Source organism: Arachis duranensis, chromosome 5 (genome assembly GCF_000817695.3).
Source record: "Arachis duranensis cultivar V14167 chromosome 5, aradu.V14167.gnm2.J7QH, whole genome shotgun sequence".
NCBI lineage: Eukaryota > Viridiplantae > Streptophyta > Magnoliopsida > Fabales > Fabaceae > Arachis > Arachis duranensis.
The window spans coordinates 10709975-10734613 of NC_029776.3; the positions used below are offsets into that span (position 1 = coordinate 10709975).

At 37.3% G+C, this 24639-nt stretch overlaps 3 protein-coding genes and 1 long non-coding RNA gene across 4 annotated transcripts; 2 read left to right on the forward strand and 2 right to left on the reverse strand.

Annotated features, from left to right (window-relative positions):
* The first annotated feature begins 666 nt into the window (after positions 1 to 666).
* LOC127747577 (uncharacterized) lies at positions 667 to 1263 on the forward strand. Its single transcript, XM_052261622.1, has one exon. The coding sequence runs from the start codon at positions 667 to 669 to the stop codon at positions 1261 to 1263; it is 597 nt and encodes a 198-aa protein (XP_052117582.1).
* Positions 1264 to 6135: 4872 nt separating this feature from the next.
* On the forward strand, positions 6136 to 7763 carry LOC107488005 (peroxidase 72). The gene is made up of 4 exons (XM_016108699.3): positions 6136 to 6375; positions 6515 to 6706; positions 6792 to 6957; positions 7136 to 7763. The coding sequence occupies exons 1-4, from the start codon at positions 6136 to 6138 to the stop codon at positions 7546 to 7548; spliced, it is 1011 nt and encodes a 336-aa protein (XP_015964185.1). The 3' UTR covers positions 7549 to 7763.
* Positions 6236 to 8485, reverse strand: LOC127747723 (uncharacterized). The gene is made up of 3 exons (XR_008009508.1): positions 8394 to 8485; positions 8202 to 8278; positions 6236 to 6379 (listed from the first exon to the last, which is right to left on the reverse strand). It is a non-coding gene; the product is annotated as an uncharacterized LOC127747723 (long non-coding RNA).
* On the reverse strand, positions 8486 to 11267 carry LOC107488006 (disease susceptibility protein LOV1; the record flags this gene model as incomplete). The annotated part of the gene is made up of 1 exon (XM_021142180.2): positions 8486 to 11267. A coding segment is annotated over exon 1 (2574 nt), but the record flags the coding sequence as incomplete, so codon positions are not given.
* Positions 11268 to 24639: the final 13372 nt, after the last annotated feature.

A 24639-nucleotide genomic window follows, 5' to 3' on the forward strand; every position in this document is an offset into this window, starting at 1 on the left:
GTACACTCACTGACTAGAGCGTCGGAGTGTCTTTGCAGGTGACACCCCCTCCTTCTTCGCACATCGAGACCTCGGCGGCCCGGTTCACCAACGTTCACACGACCGCATCAACCAAGGCGCCTCCCCCTCATCCTTATCCGAACCGTCCTACAACCGACAAACTGGACATTGGTGCCATCTGTGGGGACCGCCTAAATGGATGTCGTGCCGGGCACCGGAGACCAAGGCCGAGCAGCCGGCGCAGAGGGGGCAGCCTCCGTCGCCTCGCCAAGAGGACGACGAAGGTCCCCCCGACAACGCACTGAACCACGTACAGGGACGCGACCCTTCGGAGGAACTGGCGGCGACAGCGCCAGAATAATGCAGGAGCTACGCCACAGGGTCCAGAACATGGAACGACAGCTAGCCGATTAGGAGCATGATCGACGAACCACCGATCCTAGCTACTCCCCATCTCCTGAAAGCCGATAGAAAGATTCCCGCCGAAGTCGTCTCCGACACGCCTCCGCATCCCGAACGGAAGCGGAGAGCACCCGAGAAGAGTCACCTATCCCGAGAAGACGAAACGACACAATCATCTACTCCCGAGGCAAAGAAACGCGCCTCACGGGACGATATCGCGAAGACGGGGAAGAGAGGGCTGAGAGGACACGGCGACCCCTGATAATGGGTGCCACCCCGTTCCATCGATCCATCCTCGAGGTCCGGTTGCCGAAGCACTTTGACAAACCATCGGACATGAGGTACGATGGAACCCAAGACCCTCTAGAACACCTCACAACCTTCGAAGCTAGGATGAATCTGGAGGGAGTAGGGGACGAGGTGAGGTGCCGAGCCTTCCCGGTGACTCTGGCAGGACCCACGATCAGATGGTTTAACGGCCTCCCGCAGGGATCCATCTATGGGTTTTCGGACATCAGCCGTGCCTTCCTAGCCCAATTCACGACACGAATAGCAAGGGCAAAGCACCCGATCAACCTTCTTGGGATAACCCAAAGACACGGGGAGCCGACCAGAAAATACCTGGACCGGTTCAACGACGAATGCTTGGAAATTGACGGCCTAACCGATTCGGTGGCCAGCCTTTGTCTGACGAACGGCCTCCTCAACAAGGACTTTCGAAAACACCTCACCACGAAACCGTTTTGGACGATGCATGAGATCCAAATGGTAGCTAAGGAGTACATAAATGACGAGGAAGTCAGCCAAGTCATAGCTGCCAACAAACGACACTCCGGCTACAACCAAACTAAGCATAGCTAAAGGGGAGACCAAATAAGACCAAGTCCAGAATGGTAACCCCCCTTGGCACACCATATTCGATAGAAAGAAAATACATCTATTCACAGAAATAAAACAACAAGCAACAGATACCTATAACGAACGTGCAGAAAACCATTGAGGCAGAAGGAAAATGGTGATTACCTGGATTATTAGGAAAATTCGGAAAGGAACGAGACACGCAAGAATGCTGAAAAGAACTTCTGGATGATGGGGAATGCAGGAAAAAGGAGGAACAAAGACGATTAGGAGGAACAAGAATGGAAGAGAAAAATGTGAAACTGTTTAAAACTACCTTAGGGGGAGCTTGAAAGGCCTGGGGGCAAAATGGTCTTTGCATACGGGGTTTTTCAACCCATTATGAGCATACAATGCCCCGCGCGAGAAACGAGGCGACGAATGAACGCCCCGAATTACGAACGGGCATGCACGCGAGTGGCGCGTCTCCCACACGAACGACCAACCTAGCGACTATGAATAAAGAGACAACCCGCCACCAACAGCCCATGCGGCTGATTGCCGGCGCGTTGGGGGCACTGTTATGGCCTGGTCCATACCACATACGGGTCTACACGACCATTGAGAATCCGACCCGAGCGGTCGGGTTCTCAGCACTCGCCACGATACTTGGACACGCGTCCTCACCATCCCTCCAATACAGCTGTGAGGAAGCTTCGAGGAAAGTGGGCCCGTCCCCACAGGGCCCACCTCTGACACGGTATAAATGGGGAAGGACCTGCCTTCCCCCCATGGTACGTCACGTACTACATCTTATACTCATCTGTACACTCACTGACTAGAGCGTCGGAGTGTCTTTGCAGGTGACACCCCCTCCATCTCCGCACATCGAGACCTCGGCGGCCCGGTTCACCAACATTCACACGACCGCATCAACCAAGGTGCCTCCCCCTCATCCTTATCCGAACCGTCCTACAACCGACAAACTGGACACAACGTAATTGAAAAACTGTGCTCAAGCTAGATATAGATTCTTATAAATGGTAAAGTTAAGAAAAACCTGAATATTTGACCCCAAACTCCAAACAACCATAGCAAATGAACGAAAACTAGGACAACACATAAAGAACCAAATGCATTTAGGATGACACAGTTGCTGAATTGTACTTGATGTGAGGTATTAATACACAGTCCTACGTTTAAACTCAGAAAAGATTCGAACTTTACAATAAAAATTCAGGATTCATCAACTCCACAAAGAGGGCTAAAAGAAAAACCTAGAACATTCGAACAAAACAACCCAAACCCACTCGTGACTACTTGACTCGTCCTTGCCATAACCTCTACCGTCACCAGCAAAAGCTTCCTCCCCTCCCTTCCGTTTCCAGTTCCATTCCGGTTCAGTTCTTGTGGACAGATCCGAACCGTTATAACTTCTCCGGGTCGGGTCTCCATTTCGAGTTGAGACTCCACAAGAGCTCCGCATAGTGGTGATTGGCACCGATGACTCAAACTCAGCTGATACTGCAGAATGGAATTGAGGTGGTTAAATAATTGAAATTGGAAGCATAAAAGAAGAGATGTGAAAGGAAGAGAAACTAACCAGTGGCTCTGACGAAGGTGAGCAAGAAGTAGAAGTCGAAGAGGGTGAGGTTAGGGGAAGTCTTGGATTTGGTAGTGAAGTAGAGAAAGGCTATGTATGGGAAAAGAGAGAACGCGAATAGCTGGGAAGCAATGCCCGTTTTTCACCTTTTTTTATTTTTATTTAAGGGTAAAATTGTCTAAAAAATATTTTTTTTGGATAAAAGGATGATTTTATAATGTTTTGTAATGTTGAGGATGATTTTAATAACAAAAAAAGGTCGGGGACGAATTTGATTTTCACCTCAGACCTTAGGCTGCGTTTGTTTTCGGGATGGGACATTGAGACAAGGACACGGAGACACAAAATCGTGTTTGACATATGAGACATGGATCGAGACATTGTATCTAGGGACACTGAATTAGTATATTTTGTGTCCATCCTGATAGGAATGACACAGAGCACAACTTATTTTTTATTTTTTCTTTCATTATTCTGGTTAATTTTTTATAATTATATTTTTTTATTATTATATTTTTCTTCTCAAAATTTTTAAATGAAGAAAAATGAGAATAAATTAGATTTTCGTAATTTGTTCTAGTTTATCACCAAACAGAATACAAGAACACAAAATTTTGTGTCTCTATTATTTGTGTCTTGTTCTCAGTGTATTGTCTTGTCCTCTTCTCAGAAACAAACACAGTCTTAGAGACGAAAAAAATACTTAACTCTATCGAAATACGAAAAAAGTACTTAACTCTATCGAAATATTATGGCAGGTTTTCAAGACTGTCATAATATAAATACCATTTTAAATAATTTTTTTGTAGTGGAATGAATAGATTTTAATTTAACTCAATTTATGTCTATTTAAAAAGTATAAATATTAATATTAAAAGTATAGAATAACCTATATAAAGTAAAGAATAGGAGAATATGAAAAATTAAATTTATTTGAGGGAACGAAATAAATTTTATAACTTAACTATATTTATTAAAAAAATATTAAAAAAGAATTTATAACATTATATAAAAATAAAAAATTATAAAAATATAATAAAAATACTATAGTATAATGTAAAGATAAAAAGTTATGTCATTTAAAGAAAAAACTTTAGGTGTTAAAATAGAATAAAATCAAATGTCTAATAATGTCTAATAATGGTTGTGATTAGGGTTGGAAGTGAGTCAAACTAGTTCGAGTTTGACTCGTTAATAGTTTGATAAGCTAAATTCATCAGCTGGTGAGCCACATTTGAGCTTGGAATTGAACTCATAAATTAAATAAGTCAAGTTTGAACTTGGATAAATTCAGCTAATTAGCTCGTGAGTTGATTGGTAAATAAAAATTTATATTTTATTGATAGATAAACAATATATAAAATTAATCTTTTTAAATATTTTTTAAAATATATAAGTTATAATTTGTTAATATAGAATTATAGATTATGTTCCTATTATTTGAGTCAACTCGTGAGCATTCGGTAAGTTGAGCTTGGGTTTAAGAAATAGACTCAATTGTTAATGAATCGAGTCGTGAGCCAAGCTCAATTTATGTGAGCCGAATTTAAGCTCACTTCCAACCCTAGCTATGATTTCTCTTTTAATATAAATAGATTGCATGTGTGAATTGCTTCAGTTTAGCAGAAATTAAGCCGAGATACCAAAGTTGAGTGACGGTACCACGTTACCTATTTATTTATGCTGTAAAATGCTTGTCTAGTTTACCGGTAGTAGATGTACTCAAGTAGTTAAGTGTAAAGCACAAAATAAAACACATAAGCTCAAATTTACAAAGAACCAATTACCATTTTTTCATGTGATAGTTTATGATATTGTCATGGTGGGGAGCTGCCAGCTGCCAAGAACAAGTAGGTGCTTAAAAGTAAAGCAGACATAACCCCTTGAGAGAATTTATTCGAATTATGCTGCATGAAATTGATATGTAATAATCCTTATTATTCTTTCATAGCTTTGGGGCTAGTTTGCCAGGTGCCACACACAGCTTAATATTATCTCTTACTATATGCTACTAAAAGAAGCATAGCCCTCATTTTTTAGCAGCATATATATAAAAGCAAATACTGGTAAACCAGAAGAAGACAAATTTGGTTTAAGAAAGCTGGAGAGGAGTAGGTGTATGTTATCCAAACATACCTGTTCCTTCATATAATTACATCACAAAATTAATTATGTAACATTCCCTTTGATTTGTTATTTTACTATAGACCTTGTCATCACGCGTATATAAAGTTACACAAGCTTAAATACAAGTTGTTAGGTTTTGAAGTCAAAAAGTTATTCCGTTTAATTAACTAACCAGAAATCAAGAGCAAGCAACGTCTTTATAGTGATCAAGAAAAGGAGCATATATAAAGAGTACAAACGTGTAAAAACAGTTATAATAATCTATAATTCATCCACCGCATGTTAAATTTATTCTGTCGTATTTTAATATAACATGTGCATGCCTTTCTCCAATAGAAAAATATGGAAAAAAGATATGAATCAAAAAGAGAGATATGCAAGAAGAGCTTTGAAATATTCAACATTAATCTAAAGCAACGGTTAATCCTAGCTTTTGTGTCAATTCTCACATTGAATACACAATTTTCGGTAGGAAACTTAGCTCAATAATATGAAGACCGACAATGAAGTCAACATAAGCAGGTGTAGACTCCCTCAATAAGGCAAAGAACATAAACATTTAAAGAAATGCAGAAAAGAAAAACACATGCATGCCTAGCAAAAGAAAATAAAGTACATGTGAAAAAGTGTAATTAGGCCAAATCATTGTTTTGTCTAATGAAAAGCAGACCATAGTGCTTAAGAAGTTAATGCAAGAAAGGAATTGATGCGGGTCTTAATAAATAAAAACACCCAATGATAATACATAGCTTTCAATGCAAGAATACTGTAGGAACCAGGGTCCAATAATGCCTTCTAATAATTAGTTAAGCTTAAGCTTAAACACTTTTGCTTTATACCATGCTAAAAAGCCTCAAGCTATTTTTATGTTGATAATACTACAGAGAATTTATTTTGTCCAGTAGCAAGAGGCAAGACTTAACAACTCCAATACTCCTTTTTTTTAATGGATTTGAAAGCTAGTTAGCTACCAACTCCAAGCTTTTTTTTTTTCACCATTGCACCTTTTTCTTACTCTTCTCCTGTTATGCAATTATTTTCTGCCAGGTTCTTCTTATAAATACCATGTTCTTATCACAATGTGCATCCAATCAAGTTTGAAGACGTTTTATTTTTTTTCTTTCTAGATACTCACTCTATACTTTGTGTCCTGTTTAGTGATCTTGATGAGAGGAACAAGTATGGCCAATTCTGTGAACTTTCTCCTGCTTCTTTCTCTACTAGCCTTTGCACCCTTCTGCCATTGTGACAAGAAAGTAGGCGGTTACCTCTACCTGCAATATTATGACAAGTCTTGCCCCAGAGCTCAAGAGATTGTCAAGTCCATTGTGGCCAAAGCTGTCGCGAAAGAAACACGCATGGCTGCTTCCCTGCTGAGATTGCATTTTCACGACTGCTTTGTCAAGGTCTCTGCACATAACATGACAGGAAGCCAACAACAACAACTTAGTGATTGAAATGAAAATGGAAAATTTTTCTAAGTGTCGTCATAAATGTGTTATAGAATTTATATTGTTCTAGTGAATGACTTAGTTGCAATTTCAGGGCTGTGATGGATCAGTGTTGCTAGATAGCAGTGGAACCATTATCAGCGAGAAGAGGTCAAATCCCAATCGTAATTCGGCTCGAGGATTTGAAGTTATTGATGAAATCAAATCAGCACTAGAGAAGGAATGCCCTGAGACTGTGTCCTGTGCTGACATTTTAGCCATAGCTGCCAGAGATTCAACTGTTCTTGTTAGTATTTTATTTATTTTTTGGCACTCCCTATATCCTTATCTTAATCTAGGATGATGATTTTACCATACCCTTTTATGTGCAGACTGGTGGACCAAGCTGGGAAGTGCCTCTAGGCAGAAGGGATTCTCGTGATGCAAGTATAAGTGGCTCTAACTACAACATTCCTGCCCCCAACAACACATTTCAAACCATCCTAACTAAATTCAAGCTTAAAGGCCTTGATATTGTTGATCTAGTTGCTTTATCTGGTAAGCCTCTATTCTTGTTTTTTGTGTGTCCATAACATGATTGGTTTATGCTTAAAGCCTCTATCTCATGCATGCACCAAATTACTACATTTAAGTATCACTCCCTTTTAGTTCATTTGGTGGTATTTCATAGCTGCACCAGTGCTCTTGGGTATAAAAAGTTGTGTAATTTTTATAGGTAGCCATACTATAGGAGACTCAAGGTGTACCAGCTTCAGGCAAAGACTCTACAACCAAACTGGCAACGGCAAAGCAGACTTCACTCTTGACCAATACTATGCTGCTCAATTGCGCACTCACTGCCCAAGATCCGGCGGAGACCAGAATCTGTTTGTGCTAGACTTTGTCAGCCCAGCAAAATTTGATAACAGCTACTACAAGAACTTACTGACCAAGAGGGGTTTGTTAAGCTCTGATGAAATTCTCTTGACACAGAATACAGTGTCTGCAGGTTTAGTGAAGAAATATGCTGAAAGTAATGATCTTTTCTTTGAACAATTTGCCAAGTCCATGGTTAAGATGGGGAACATTACTCCCTTAACAGGCTCAAGGGGTGAGATCAGAAAGAACTGCAGAAGGGTTAATGCTTAATCAAGTCACAGAATTGTCATGTTGGCAGATCTCATGATTGTACCTATGTTTTAATTTATTGTTCCTTGTTTATCAACATTTAATTCTTCTACATGATTAGTTTTGGCCGTGTGTCATGAACATTAAGTGGGGTGTTTTATAGCATTGTTAATTTGTTATTTTTATGTTTGGTGAAATGAGTATTCCAATAACTTAATTAAGAAATATTCTATCCACACTCAGCTTCTTTATATATGAACATTAACTCTTTCTCTTTATCCTTCATGATTTAATGAGTGAATATTAAACAAAAATTCTTGCTGTTTTTTATACAAGTCAGTATAAGTATAAGTGTATAACAGATGAGAAATGAGAGAAATCATAGCTTGCATTAAATTAATGCAGAAGTTGACATGTATAAATGCATCAATAGCGAGAAAGTTGGTTAATGGAAAGTAGGGACTACCTTATCCTATACTAATTCTGAACTAATCAACTCTAACAATTCTAACAGAATTCTAACTTACTAAATGAGTCATACAAATGTGTAATAGTCCGAGACTCAGATCGTTAAAACTTTAAAGTTGCAATAAATCTTGACCATTTGCATAAAAAATGGATTTCCTTTTGAGAGATAGATGACTCATTAATGTTCAATGGCAAATGAAATGTACCTGCTAGATCCTGAAAATGTTTTCATGCCTTGGATGAAGGTTTGTGCTTACTCTTCAACATTGTGCTGATTGTTAATCTGTAATATAAAATGCAGCAATCAAAGTGAGCTTCCTAAATCCTTTACACCAATGCATAAATATATTTTATATATCAAACTTGAAATAGAAGCATCGGTGAACGAATCAGCATACCAACTGCCAAAATGTCCATGGAAGATTCAATTGCTGGAGTAACATACTTGAACTCCGGCACATCATTAGTTCGAAGTCTATGTTCAAATTCGATCAATAAGCATGTGCTCGAGCCTAGGAAGTGCTCTTTCCTCAACAGTCCATTCTTCCAATTCTTTCAACTGAATAAGCCGCAAAATATTCAATTGCGAAAACCCCTCAGCATTGAAGCTCAGTTCCTGCACATTGTATGCACCTTTGCCCAATATGAGCATCTTGAGTTTAGGCAACCGCTCCAGTTTGGCAATTGACTCCTTCTGCAGGTGGGAGTTATGCAGAGTTAGTTTCAAAAGATTTGGAGGGAATTCATGTGGATCGGGTAGCTTCCTGATCTTTCCAATCAAAGAGAGCTTCTCAAGATGAATGCACTGAGACAGCTGCCTAAACATTGGAAATTCATCCTCTTCGGATTGAAGTGAAAGAGTTAGCGAATGAAGGTTGCGAAAACCTTGCACGGTGGAAAGTACAGAATTCACCATTTTTCCTGATAATTCATATATCCCCAGCTGCCTGAGATTGCTCATTTTGGCTAAAGCGCCATCTTCTATCCACTTACCAGCATCAATATAGGGTAGGCTTTGCAGATTTGTTAATGTATCCAATCTTAAATGTCCACTGTCTGGAGAGTCAAATGGAGTATAGAGCAGCAAATGTCTCAAGTTCACCATCTTCCAAATTATATTTGGTATTCTCTTGAGAAAACAGCAATACCTCAAATCAAGTGTCTGCAGGTTTTTCAAGTTTCCAAGGGAAGGTGGCAGTTTTCCTTCTAGATTAGTCTTTCTCAATCCTAGGTACCTTAGCTGAACCAGGTCCCCTATTGTGCTTGGCAGGCTAACAACCCGAACACCGTCTAATTCCAGCACTCTGAGTAGCTTGAATTTCCTGTAGATGAAATTCAATTTCTGTTCTTGGAGGAAATTCCAGTGGAACCAGATTCTCCCCACTATATCATTATACTCTCTGTTGAAGAACAGCAGGGACCGCGAATGATGAGCACCGTGTTTTAAGAAGTCATACCGGTCGTCACAAGAATGTATAGAAAGGCGCCGGGATCTGGTTGGCTGCTGAGAGTGAGATTGAGAAGTGGTGGATGAGGGTGCCATGTTGCCATGAAATATTTTGAGAAAATATTCCTCTTTTCCTTTGGAGAGTGAAAGGTCTCTGAGAAGATCATGGATGCGAATTGTTTTAACTCTGCCTAAGGAGCTCACTGCTCCCACTTGAATCATGCACCTTCCGATCAACTCATTCAAGTATCTGTGAGCAACACCTTCCGGCGTCTCTTGGCCTTCCTGCGGTAAAAAGCCTTCGGCAACCCACAATCTGAGAAGTTTCTTTGTCTGAATGTTGAGACCCTCCGGGAAAAGGCCTAAATAGAGAAAGCAGGACTTCAAATGGGAGGGTAAATCATTGTAGCTGAGTTCCAGAATCCTTGCTATCCTCTCCTGCTCTTGCAGCAAGTGCCAGCTGATATTCCTCAGCACTTGATCCCACTCCACACTTGACTTGTGCTTCCTTGACAGCAATCCTCCAATCACAACCAGAGCCAAGGGCAGACCCTCACACTTCACCACAATCTCCCTTGCAAGGCTCTCCAACTCCGGAGGGATGAACACCTTGTTGCATAGCAAACTGTAGCTCTCATCTTCTGTCAGTGTCCTCAGATGATGAGGACTGCTACTCGCATCGGCATGCAAAGCAACTTCCCATTTCCGAGTTGTCAGCAATATCTTACTCCCCATCTTCCTCCTTGGAAATGCAGACTTCAAGCCGTCCCAAACCTCCATTCCCCAAATGTCATCAAGAACCACCATGTACCTCTTCTCATCCAACACACTGTGAAGCTTGTTCACCAATTCTTCCTCCGGCAACCTCTCCAACCTGTCAGCCTCATCTCTGCTTGAAGCATCCACATCCCTCAGAATCGCTTGCAGAACATCCCTTCTTCTGTACTCCTTCGACACATACACCCATGCTTTGCACTCAAAGTGGTTCACCACGCTTCTGTGATTGTAAAGCTTCTTGGCTAAGGTGGTTTTTCCCAAACCCCCCATGCCAACTATGGAAACTACATGGTTCCTTGGCTCCACGGTAAGAAGCTGAGACAGCAGCAGCTCAATGTCATCTTCAAGTTCAATAACATACTCTTCTTCCGAATAAGGCGATGGCTGCCTCCAGTGCCTCAAACTCTCAATACTAGTGAGGTTAATATCCTCGCGCGATTCGCCTCGGACGCCATAAGCTTCGGGCCTGGCGGAGACCTCCTTGATCTTGGACATGATCCTGTCAATTCTCCTTGCAAGCTTGTACATGTGGAGGGGTCTTAGAAGCTTGTCCAGATGGCGGGTGTGCATGGTTGCCTTGTACATGTAGGTGTCAATGAGCTCCTCGGCTTCGAAGGCCAAGTCCCTGATTTCAGAGACCCAGATGCGAACACGCTCGTTGCTTTGCTTAGCGTCTGCGTCCTTGAGGAAGCCCTGCATCCATGCCAGTTCGTTCTTGAGCTTCCCTACTTGCTCCCTCACCCCCTCTGGGCATTCCACCTCTGAAACTGCCTCCGCTGCTTGCTGGACCAGTAGTTCTGCTAGCTTTTCAACCACAATTGTAACCGCAACCTCCGCCATACCTAATCCAAGATGAGGGATGAGCTTGTTCTTGTGCTTGTGGAGCTATGGGAAGCTTCCTCGAATCAATACTTGGTTGATGTTTCTGTTTGACCAAACCTTTCTTTTTTGTAACTACTCGGTATCTTCATTTCCCGTAATATACTTCATGTTTCGCTATACTTGCAAATCAAGTATGAACAGTTTGGTTTGAGTTGAATTGCTCTTACTTCCCATTAATTTACCCCGTTTGGTGTTTGGATAAGGAGACTGACTTTGAGGGGTTAGGTAGGCCCAGTATCTACGACTTTGGAATGCAATAGATTTTGGCTCTTTAATGTGCCAGTACTAAAGTTGTAGCAGTGCGTAAACTACTGCTTTACTAAATTTATCATTGTAGAATCAAAGACAAATTAATACAAGCCTAGATTTCTATATTCATATCACTTTGACTTAAGAGTTTAAATTCTTTTACATCCCGTATTTTTCTTTGTTTTATTCTTATTTTTACTTAATTGACTCCATCCTTAAGCAGGCATGGATACATAGAAACTATTACATTATAAATTATAAAAATAGCTGTGTAACAGGCCAGAACCATATGAACAGCCTTGGCACTCAATTTTATTTGTATTCATTCTAACTTTCTAAGTTTTTAACAGACGATTTTAATAACTATTCTTCGTTTTAATGAGCAACGATTATAATATCGTTCTATTCATAAAAGACATTTATTTCTTTATTTTAAGAAAAATATTCATAGAATAAATTTTATAAATTCTAGTTTATGTGTTTAATATTTTATATTCATATAATTTTAAATATTTACCCAAATTGATTCCCAAAGAATTTTGAAATAGACGTTTTAGTCCTTAACAAATTTAATTATTCATATAACTTTAGTCCTTTTTATCACCTCTCCATTACAAACTAACATAACAATCTCACGTGTCACATGAAGTTGGTGACTCAACCGTTAAGTGCCATATGAGATTAAAACAAATAGGTCTCCATTTTGAATGATGCTAAACGCCACATTTTGGCACTAGGGCACGATGTTGTGTTGTCGTTTCATTAGCTGAGTAGGTGTAAAGGTCTCTTTTTGTCTTCTCTCCCCCAAAACGAATTTACAAGTAACACCTTCTCTTTCTTTCTCTAGGTTTTACGGAGAAAACCATCACCACATCAACTGCTAATCCTCCGATGACCTCCACTGACATTGTTTAATCAAGGCTTTGTACAAGACGGAGTTATTATAAAAGAAGGTTCTGCCAATCTATCGGTCGCTACTGGTCGAAGTTAGTATATCTCTTTTCTATTATGATATGGATGGTATAGTTGTTCATTGTTGTACTTGTTCAAAGGTGTATACCTCGTGTAGCTGTTTATAGTAGTAGAAATTAGTTGTTGAGAAAAGTGTTTTTACGTTTTCATTACTATGAAAATTAGTTCCTGGTAAATTGTGTAATACATGTATATATGAGCTTAACATTACAAAGATTTAATAGTTTGTGATAAATACACTTTATGCATGGATTAATATGGTTATCACAAATAAAAAAATCAAAGTTTGAGCAGTTGTTGTTTAGCATGTAATTGATATGTATAAGTTTGTATTTTGACTTTGACATTTTATTATATATTTATGAATGTCAGATGACTGATTGGATTATCCTTGTTTTTTAATATGGGAGGAGCTTTGTCAAAGATAATAAGAGTGAACTTCTTTATATTAATGGAAATGTAAAGAGATTTTTTTCATTGGATCATGACCTAGTGAATTATTTTGATTTGAAGAAAATATTTAAAGAGCTTGGCTACCATGCATACAAGAAGATGTATTAGTATGATCCAACAACTTCTAGTTATGAAGCAGGCCTACATCCTATATATGGAGACAAAGAAATTAGAGAGATGTGTGACAAAAAGAGGAAGGACAGAAAAATAGATGAATTGTGTCTGTACTTTGATCATCTAATTATGGAAGATGTTGATTTTGAGGAAGAAGATGACATAAATTTGGGTTAGGAAGACGCTGTTAAAGATAACATGAATCAGGAAGACAATGATAAGGACAGTGAAGGTGAGGTCTTTTCTAATGAACCAATTTCTGACAATGATAACTATGAAAATGTTGAAGACGAGGCGTATAAACCCCACCTCCAGGCTTTGAGGATGACACTGATGATAGCTATGATAGCTATGAAGATGAAGAACTCATAAAGAAAACAAAGAGTAAAAGTGGCAAAAGAGATAACAACGGTAAGAAAAAAGCTGTTGAAAAGAAGGATAATATAAGAAAGAAAGCTGGGCTTAAATACTTTGGTGATGTTCAACTCCAATTGAACATGGAGTTTGCCACACTTGATCAATTCAAGCATGTCTTAAAGGACTATACTATTGCTGAAGGGGAGAGAATTTTTTATGTCAAAAATGATAAGAGAAGAGTTAGATTCAAGTGTGCAAGTGGAAAAAAAAAAGACGACAAAGTTTAAGACTAAATGTAAGGTTAAAAGGATAAAAACAGGTGAAAACCGACCCGCTCTAGAGAAAATTCCAAAATTGTTAAAAATGTGACTTGAACTTGGATCCTTCTTGTTATTGCATGCTCTCCTTGCTACTAAGCTATGTTATTCCCTGTTATTTTATATGTTAATTATTAATTATATAGTAAAAACATACAATAATTTTGTTAATATTATTTTAATTTATACTCACTTATATTTAAATTATTTATAATTTTTATTATTCATAATTATTAATATAAATGTTATTAAACATATATAAATAAAAATATCAAATATTTTTATTAATTACAATATCATTATTCTTTTTATGATTATATGATATTTATTAAATATTATTTTTAATAAAAATAATATAATAAATATAAATTAATTAGTTAATTATTATAACTTGTTGATTATAATTTGTTGAAACTTGATTTTTTTAAAATATTAGTGAAGATGTCTATTTTAAATTTTAATTTTAGATTTTTGACTATTTTATATTTTTTATTTACGTAGGACTGATTTTATCGGTTTAACTAGTAATTTATCGGTTGAACCAATAAACCAATAGTCTGACCGGTTCGATTACCGATTTGATTTTTACAACTATGCTCTGGAGAAGTTCAAGAGAAATTTAATGCTGAAAACAGTGGAAGATCAGAAACAAAAGATACTAAAACTGTGAAGGCAAATGTTCTAGCTATAGAAGTTATACCAATAACCAATGAGACTGCTATTGTCCCTAGCAGTGATGATAATGAATATCCCTGGCTGATCTATTGTGTCTGGAACAATACTAGACGGTGCTACCACATTAAGACCTACGAGCCTAAGCATACCTGTTCTAAGGAATTCGGATCTAACATGGCCGATCATAACTAGGTGGCTGATAAATTAGAGAAGAGGTTATTGATCCAACCTCACGTGACTTATGGAAAAGCTTTTGATTATATTAAGATAGACTTTAATGTGGTGTGCAGTGACAAGATGATCTATAGAGCTTTAAAGATTGCTAGAAAAAAGTATGTTGGGAATGAGAGAGTTCAGTATTGAAAGTTGAGAGATTATCTCACTAAGATTCACAGAAGAATCCTGATAGCACTGCATTGCTGGAAATAACCCCCACAATTCTTGGTTCACCACCATTGTTTAGCAAATTGTATGTCTGGATGGATGGGTGTAGGAATTTAGGGTTGGCTGCAGATTACTAATTGGGCTGGACAAATGTCACTTAAAAGGATATTATGGGGGGGGAGAGCGGGGTAACTGTTGTCTGCTATAGTTCAGGGTGCAAACAATTACTTTTATGTGATTGCCTATGCACTAGTTAACAGTTAAACAAAGCAAAATTGGAAATGATTTCTACAACTTCTCCAAGAGGATATTAGTAATTGCTCAACGGGAATAGAATTTTATCTCTGATCAGTAGAAGGTAAATAACAATTATATTATTTATATTTATATTGTTGTGAATATGCCTAAATTTATTTGAATTGAATTGAGTTGATGTGATGGTAGCACCATTATTTTAACTTCACTTGGTGTTACTATATTTGAAGTGGCCTTATTGTATTTATATTTGAATAGAATTGAATTGGCTTGATTGTATTTGGATTGCATTGCTATGATCCTGAGTTGCTTGTTTATGTATACTTGATGTGATTTTATTGGAATTAATGTTATTCTATTTGAATTGAATTGAGGTGATCCTGAATTTCATTGTTCATTCTTTAGGAACCTATATGCCTGATGTGTTTATTTCTTAAGGACCTATCTGTCTGATAAATAATTTTTTGGAGGACTTATCTGCCTGATGAATGGTTTTACTCAAGATGTATGTGTTTGTTAAATGATTTCTTCAGGATTCAAATGCACATCTTAAGCTTGTTTATTTGGATGTATTCTACAGGGTTTATTGCCTGCTTTGCATGAGATGATGTCGAATGCACACCACAAAAATTGTATAAGACACATTTAGAAGAATTTTATTGGGAGGTTCAAAGACAAACATCTAGAAAATATGGTGTGGGCGTGTGCAAAGAATAGTACAGATGAGAGTTCCAGCATCATATCCAGAGGCTGAAGAGGATGAACGAAAAAAAATGGGCATATCTTACTAAGTTTCAACCTTTTTGCTGGACCAAATCTCATTTTAGTCGATGGCCCAAACTTGACAATGTGACCAACAACATGAGTGAGGTATGTAATGCCAAAATTAATCACTATAGGAAAAAGCCTATTCTCACCATGTTAGAGGAGCTTCCTTGCTACTTGACGAGGAGAATGACAAAATACAAGAAGGTTCTAAGTACCTACCCTGGAGTATTGACACCAGTTCAGCAAAAAAAATTGGAGGGCCTTATAAAGAGTACTAAGTTCTGGACAGCTCAATGAATTGGTGACAACAATCATATTGTATTTGAAGTGCAAACACAGTTAAAGAAGGTTGGTATGCATCTTAGAAAGCAAAGTTGTACTTGCAATATCTGGCAACTGATAGGTAGTAATAACATGTTGTATTTGACTTATATGTATTAAAGATATACATTTTGCTGCACTTATGTGAATTCTACTTAATTATTTGTAGGAATACCATGTGTTCATACATTAACAACTACTTTTATAAGAATTTTTATAAAAATATACGATAAAGATCGAGTTATAACTTATAACATAACGCATTATAAGTGTTGTTAAAAGTTAAAATCAGACTTTTTTATATTTTGTGAATGTTTTCTAACAATATTTTAAAAAAAGTATTGCTAAATAATAAAAAATTATTTTAATTTTAACAACACTTTTTAAAACACCATAATTATTGTATTTACGGTGACATAGATATATTAAACTAATCTTTATATATAATAAAAAAAACTCAAGGATAAGGAGAATTTATTTTTTTTAGTAAATATTTTTAATTTTTAGTTATTATTCTAATTCTTTTATTCTAATAATACAACGATATACTTTTAACTCATGGTTCGCTAAAGACGAATTTTTCAAGGCTCTTCTCTGTTTCAAACTAAATAGGATCTGTCATAGAAGACTGCAGGTTTTGGGATGGGTTAGAGTGGATTTGGAATTTCCAGTAGAGATGAGATTTATTCCAATAAGAGTTGGAATTAGTGGATTAATTGCATAAGACTTTAAGGCCTGTAAAGATAGCATGTGATACGCAAGATAGAGTTATATGGAAGTTTGATAAGGAAGGTATTTTTTCAACTAACTCTTTTGTACAGGTGTTGCAGTCAGAAACACTTCCGGAGGACATCACTAGCTATAATTTCACCAAAACATTATGGAAAGGTTTGGTTCCGTCACGTGTGGAGTTATTTGTCTGGTTTGTTTTGATAGGAAGAGTGAATACCAAAAAAAAATTACATATGCTAGGAATTATTAGCCACGGTGATAACATGTGTGTATTGTGTAAAAAAAATGTCGAACATATTTATCACTTGTTTCTTCGTTGTGAGTTTACCTGACAAGTGTGGTGTGAATGGCTATTTGATTTTGGGAGGCTGTGGTCTATTTCGGGTTCACTGAAAGAACATTTTGAGAGTTGGACAGGAGTCGTTAATAGAAAAAAAGAGCGTAACAAGTGGCTCATATGTTTATTTGCAATTATTTGGAATGTGTGGCTAGAGAGAAACGGATGGATCTTTAATAACAAAGAAGCCAAAGTAAAAGAGGTGTTTCACAAATTTTTGACCAGTTATTGAAAATGATGTAGTTTTGATCCTTTTGTTGTTGATGGTAATGTCGAAGATAACATTAGAAATTGTTTGCAGGTTTTAATTCGTTGAATTTTGATGTTTGAAACATTGTTTGAGACTTCGTCGCTCCATTTTAATGTGTTGAACTCATTTGTTCAAAAAAAAAAAACTCACACTTTTTAATATTATTAACGAACTACGAACAAAAATCAATAAATTTTACTTATTCTTTAATATTTTTTAGAGAGGAGTGTTAGGGGCAGTAACTTGTCATTTGTAGTCATCAAATAGCCATTAATGATGATTTTAATGGTGAGAGATTGGTGTGAGATTTTATCCAATGACTCACTTTTCTTTGCTGGTTACATGCTAGCCCCTAGACTTTTCTTTTTTATATAATACTAGTGTATATTCCATACACTGTACGGAATAATTAATAAAAATATATAAAAATTTTAATTAAAAGAGATTAAACAAAAAATATATATAATAATTATTACTATAAATAGTTTACAAAAGTTATAATTAAAATCAAAGTTTAATTATTTTTAATGTTAAAAATATTAAAAATAATTAGTATTTGTCTTAATTAATTTGGATTGATTGAGTGGTCATCTCACTCGTCTACCTAAGTAACTATTAGAATTTCGAACCGCTTTGTATATGTAACAACTCATTGTCTAGCGGCAGATCCTTAATAAATGGAGCTTCAATCCGTGGAGGATTAGTTTTCAACCTGCCGAGTTGGAAAATACAGTGAAAGAAAATAGTATTTGTCTTGAAAGTAGAATAATTCTCATTGATGATAGCAATACTTATGGAGATTTGCCTTTGTTAAAATTTAACTCTGACAGTTTTATTTATTGGTATCATATTCATTCAGGAAGTCAAACAATATGATCAACATTATTACCGGTTAAAATTTTATATTTTATGACATGATTTTTAAGTTTCTAAACTTATAAACTTATGTCATTACAAAAGCTATTAGATTGATTAATATTTTTTGGTAATATTACTAAAACACCGTAATTAAGTATATTAATTTGTGTAAAAAGAAACTATAATAACTTTTGTTATTCAATATATAATTTATTCTATTGAAAGATGAATTATTATTCCTAGATTGGAATATATTTTTTCTATTTTTATATCTGACAATAATTATCATTAAAAAAATGAATGACTACACTATTTTATAATATGATGTACAAAATAATTTTTATTTTCAAAATTAATTCTAGTTAGTGAAAAAAATTCAAAATATTTTCTTACACAAATTTAAATTTAAATTTGAATTCAGAATTGATTAACAACTCACCTTTTTTAAAATTTTAATAACAAAAACAAAATTAGTTAGCTGCAAAATATTCAATATTTAGTAATTTTAATAATTTAAATTTTAATTACCAAAAATTGAGTTAGAAATTAATTATAACTTAATAATCGATAATATATATATTTATGTATATATATATATATTAGTACACAAATAATAATATCTAATATATCATTTAATTTTTTTAATAGAGCTAATGTATAATTTATTGAGGATTGATTTATTGTCTAATTTTTTTATAAACTTTGTAGTATGTAAAAATAGTGATCTTATCTTTTATTATTATTTAAAAAATTATTCATAATTTTTTATTATGTAATTAACTTAATTAATAACCTTTATTATTGTTTTTCTACCAAAAAAATCATGTTTATATTATTTGTATATTTTTTAATACTAATAAATAAATAGATATTTGTACTATTATATTTATTGTCTTAGATAATGGCTTAAGTTACTTATTTCGTATGTTAAATAATATAAATTATATTTTATATATTAAATTCATCAATTTATCCATATTAAGAGGAGAAAAATTATACAATAGATTGTATGTTATAAAGATTAGTTAATTTACATATAAATTATTTTTAGAAAAATAAAGAAATAATTTATCACATATAATAATCCTTGATATATGTAATATCATGTATATATTAGGATGATCTATTTTAATTATGCGAGTGATTATTATTATTCAATTTTTTAATAAGATAGTAAATAATATTTAAAATTAAAAAAAAGATAATTAATTTTTTTTAGTTTGATTATAAAATCTATTGTAAGTATACCTAACTTTTATATATACTAAATATAATCATATTTAATAGTATAGTATTTATTATAGTAATGACTCAAAATATTAAGTCAAGTGAGTAAGATCAACTTAGGTCTATTGTTAGTGATTCGTCCGAACACTGGGTAGGCCGAGCTTAAGCACTTCCGAGTGAGTCGTCAACTAAGAGGAAGAGCTTTACGTCGGCCAATGGTCAAACACCGCGGCGGGAATACCTGCAAAAGATACTCCGACGCTCAAGTTAGTAATGATCTCAGAAAAGAGAGAGAGAATAATTAAGTGAGAGTGAGATAAGTGAATATGAAAACTGATAGTGGAACCTGACTTTAGCTGAGGATATTGGTTCGACTTTATAGGGATTGTTTTACCGTTTTCATGTGGATCGTCCTAGTTTTTAGGTTGGTTACGATATTCTGTTATTTAGTTTGTAGGTTGGTTATGATATGCTGTTTTGGTGCTATAAACCGGTTGAGCACGTTTCTTATTCTCAGTCGGGTGATGCTGCTTCGGTCCTGATCATGTGCCGAGATTTTCGGACGGCTGATATGGGACCGAGCTTTATGATGCACGTGTTATTTTATTTGATCGGGTGAGGTCGAGCTTATCTGCTTTTGTTCCGAGCTTGTTTAATGTGATGTCAGCCTCAGATATTTGCATGCCGAGCTTACGGTGCAACCGAGGATAAGGGTGATGTATCATAGCCCCCAAGCTTGCCTTGGTGCAGACAGGACTAAGGCGAGCTTTTGGACCAGGAATACCGCAATCCTCAGTTGCCGAGTTTCGTTTGTCGCCTATGGTCCTTGTAGCCCCCGAGCTCGGCTTAGTTCTGGTGAGAATGCGGTACGTTTTTAAATGGCTTCGAATTTTGCGCTATCGATGTGATTGATGTGAAAACCGCTCCGCTTCTCTAGGCACCCCTGTCCATTGGATTCTGCAGTGGATTTAATGTCTCCCTCTTTTTTGCCATTCTGAATTAAATGCATAGGGTGAGTAACCGTTTGTGACTTATGTTACTTGTACATTCTTTCACTTTTCCAACTGCTGTATTGTGGGATTAAAGTCATTTTCTTCTCTGTGTCTGAAAAATGAGCAAGCAAGGTCAGTGTTGACTCTTTTCTGCTTTTATCTTTATCTTCTTGCCTTTTTTCTTTCCTTGTTTCTGATGGAGAAATGTGATGTGGGTAGTTTGTATGACTGGGTTGACATTAGAGTAAGAGAACGCAAGTCCCAATTTGATGATGAAGAATCTGTGAAGCTATTGGGGTCGGGTTTATGGGTTAGGCCTGGTAGTAATATTAGGGTTGAGTTGTTACCTTGTGGTAGTGAGGATCGTGTTTGTGACCGACTAGATGATTGGTCTTATTTTTATATGTATAGTTGTCTTTTTACTGAACTGGGGGTGAAGCTTCCTTTCACTGAGTTTGAGTGTGGGGTTCTGTACTGGCTGAATTGTGCCCCAACGCAACTTCACCCTAACTCTTGGGGCTTTGTTCGGGCGTTTGAGGTATTGATGGAGCTGTTAGACCGTCCGCCATCTCTTAGGCTGTTTTTTTCTTTATTTCAAGCGAAAGGGGTGAATAGGGGTCTGTGGGTGAATCTGAGTAGTTATCCTCGGCGAGCAGTGTTTGGTCTGTACAAATATTCTTTTAAGGACTTCAAATCGATGTTTGTTAAAGTTAGGAGTGTGCCTGAGGAGTTTCCTTTTTACCTGAACGAGCATTTAGTTGAAAGGTTTCCTTTGTTTTGGTGTGCCGAGCCTTACCAGGCCCTGGATGTAGATGATAGGTTATTGGAAGATGATATTGTTATGGATTTCTTGTTTAAGTCTCTGGGTCCAAAGGGTCTGTTGTCAGTTGCCGAGATGTTGAAGTGGGATACCAATAGGCAGGCTGTTTATGATCATATAGGTAATTGTATTTTGTTATGTTTGTTTTTGTGTCTCTGTCCTTCTTTGTTTTATCTGAGCTGGTTGTTTGCAATGCTTTGCAGCTGAGAGGGCTCCTGCGATTACCACTGCCGGGTTGAAATCTTATTTCAACCAGCGTAGGAAGAGCGAGAGAGAAGTTTCATCTAACGTGGAGAAAGGGCCTGCTGCTGTGGTAGCCCAGTATGGTCCTGGATCGAGGTCTAAACGAAAGAGAGGTCAAGCTAAGAGTAGTCTCGCCGAGGTGTTGGATGGTAAGGGAGAGTCATCGCTGATACTTGAAGCGGTTGAGTCTGCGTATGAATCGCAGAAGAGACTTCATGGGTATGATGAGAATGAGCATGGTCGATCCTTATGGGCGAAGCTCTATCCTTTTGGTGTTATGGCTGATGAACTTTGCTGCTTTCCGGGCGATATGAAAATGATTGACGAGGTGGGCCGTGCTGGCGTCAGTCGATTTCTTCAGGTGTGACTTAACTGTATGTGTTTGCTGAGTGTTCCTTTATGATGTTATTTGCTTACTGAGCTATTTTTCCTCTAGGTTATTGGTGCTCGGGTCGTCGCCATTGGTCGATCTCAGGAGCTTGCCTTAGAGCGGGAGAAAAAAGAAGCTACACATCTGAAGGAGTTGACTGAAATCATCCAGAAAAAAGAAGATAAAATTACTGAGCTGTCTTCCTCCATTGAGAAGAGAGAGCTTGAATTTGCTGAGGAGCGGAAACTGCACGAGGCTTCTTTGAAGAATACGAAATCTGAGGTCGAGCGGTTGTCTGCTCGGGTCAAAGAGTTGGAAGGCGGGGTTTATGAGGCCTTTTGCTCAGGGGTTTGACCGCGCTGTTTCTCAAGTCAAGGTATTGTATCCCGAGGCTGATCCTTCAAAGTTCGATGTTATGAAGGTTGTTGTTAATGGAGAACTTATGGAAGATGAGGGTGCTGCTGGAAGTGGGAGCGAAGGATCCAGCATAGGTGATAAAATAGAGTAGTTCTTTAGTATTTGTCTTGTGAATGTTTGTAGTATCTTTGGAACTTGTTTTGTTTTTGAACTTTTGTTCTGAATGTTCGACGGTGATGTTTTGTGTTCCGAGTATATAGCTCGGTTTGAAACAAAATAGGTTTGATTAATGTGATATGTATTTTGGTTAGACTAAAGTGGTGTGTTGTTATGGGAAAACGACTGTTTTGTGTTTACTGACGGTGGTTGACGCCACTCTTTGTTTGGTTGACCTGTTGATTAGGATAGTAGAGGCTTTAATGTGCTGTTTTGATGATCCCTTAGGATTCGCTCGAGATAACTCGTTTGTTGTATTTACATGTGATTCTCCGAATATTATTATCGGAATGTGCGCGTTGTTTTCCGAGTATGAAGCTCGGATTAATTTTAAATGTTCATTTGTTAGAATGCGTGGTAGTGATCGATGTAGAAAATGTTAGTATGTACTTGTCCGAGTATTATGCTCGGCATGCGCATGTTGAATTCCGAGTATGAAGCTCGGATTAGTATGCTCGTTGGGAAGAGCTTTTTGTGGTGGAGGTTTTCCAAGGAAAAACCTCGGCTTGTGATGTTAGGGTTCCGAGGATTATGCCCGGATTATTTGAAGTGTTTACTAATTGAAATGTATGCTAACTGTCAAAATGAGAACCGTTTTGATTGCACATTAAGTTGTATGGTTACAATGATTTGTTGCGTCCGGCCTCGTTAAAACCCTCTCCGAGTAAAACCCGTGTATTTTGGGAGAAAACCTTCTGATGGGAAAAAGAGTACCATCATTCGCAGATTACAGACTACATCATGACTGATATTTCCTTAGGGAGGAGACGTTCCATGTCCCAGGAAGTTGATCTCCTTGAAGGGTTTCGAGCTTGTAAGCCCCCTTTCCGAGATTTTGGAGTACTCGGAAAGGCCCTTCCCAGTTCGCCGCCAATTTGCTGTGTGCTGGAGGTTTCCGGGCTTCCTCTGTGCGCCTAAGTACGAGGTCTCCATTGTTGAAAGACCTGTGAACTACTTTTCTGCTGTGTCTTTGCTCTAAGTATTGTTTTCTGGCTCGCTGCTTTATGGCAGAAATGTCTCTTTCTTCTTCTACGAGGTCCAATTCGGCTGTCCGAGCTTGTAGGTTATTCGTTTTATCATAGAGCTCGGTCCTTAACGTTGGGACGCTGACCTCTACTGGGATAAGTGCTTCTGCGCCATATACCAGTTTGAAAGGAGTCTCTCCTGTGGCAGATTGAATGCTGGTATTGTAACTCCATAGAATTTCTGGAATGAGGTCGGCCCATTCTCCCTTAGCGTCGCCGAGCTTTCTCTTTAATCCCTGCAAGATAATTCTGTTAGCTGATTCAACTTGTCCGTTAGTTTGCGGGTGCTCTACTGAGCTGAAATGATGTTTGATGTTAAAGTTTGTTAGAAAGGCAGCAAGCTTATGATCTGTAAATTGTCTCCCGTTATCCGAGATTATCTCTCTTGGGATACCGTATCTGCATATGATATTTTTCCATAAAAAAGATCGCACTTTTTCTGCCGTTATGTGTGCTAGTGGTTGTGCCTCTATCCACTTAGAGAAATAATCTATTGAAACCAAAAGGAACTTTACCTGGCCTAGCGCTTTCGGGAGAGGTCCGAGGATATCTAATCCTCACCTATCGAAAGGCCAGCTTACCTCTATGGTATGGAGTTCTTCGGCCGGGGTTTCTGAGAGTGTGGCGTGTTTTTGACAATTATCACACGCTTTGACTTTTGAGATGCAATCTCACTTTATCGTCGGCCAATAATATCCTGTTCGCAAGATCTTTGCTGCTAAAGCTCGGCCACCGATATGGTTGCCGCAGACTCCTTCATGTGTTTCGGCCATGACATCCTCGGCCTCCTCGTTGCTAATGCACTTGAGTAGTGGTTGTGAATGCCCTCGTCTGTACAAAGTGTTTCCTAGCACTGTATAAAAGCTTGCTCTTCTTCGGAAGAGTGGCAAGTTCGGCTCGTCATTTGGCGTAGTGCCTGTGTTGATGTATTCGAGAAAAGGTGTTCGCCAATCTGGGACTTGTGTAATACTCAGAATTGTATCCTGCTCAAAACCTGGTTTGTCAAGTGTTAGCTGGGATAGTGCCGATGTGTTTTATTTGTCAAGTGTTAGCTGGGACAGTGCCGACGTGTTTTCGGCTTGCCGAGTTGTGGCTAGTTTAGATAACACGTCGGCCCTGGTGTTTTGTTCTCGGTTTACATGAATAATATCAAATTCTTTAAATTTTGAAATTAGATCCTTTGTTATGAGCCAATATTTCTCTAACAAAGGATCTTTTACCTGGAATTCGCCCTTTATTTGATGTA

Excerpts from the sequence above, each read along its gene's own strand:
- LOC127747577 (XM_052261622.1), top strand. The coding sequence starts at position 667 with ATGGGTGCCACCCCGTTCCATCGATCCATCCTCGAGGTCCGGTTGCCG.
- LOC107488005 (XM_016108699.3), top strand. The coding sequence starts at position 6,136 with ATGAGAGGAACAAGTATGGCCAATTCTGTGAACTTTCTCCTGCTTCTT. Across the intron at positions 6,707-6,791 it reads CCAGAGATTCAACTGTTCTT|ACTGGTGGACCAAGCTGGGA; the intron begins GTTAGTATTTTA and ends TTTTATGTGCAG. Across the intron at positions 6,958-7,135 it reads TGATCTAGTTGCTTTATCTG|GTAGCCATACTATAGGAGAC; the intron begins GTAAGCCTCTAT and ends TAATTTTTATAG.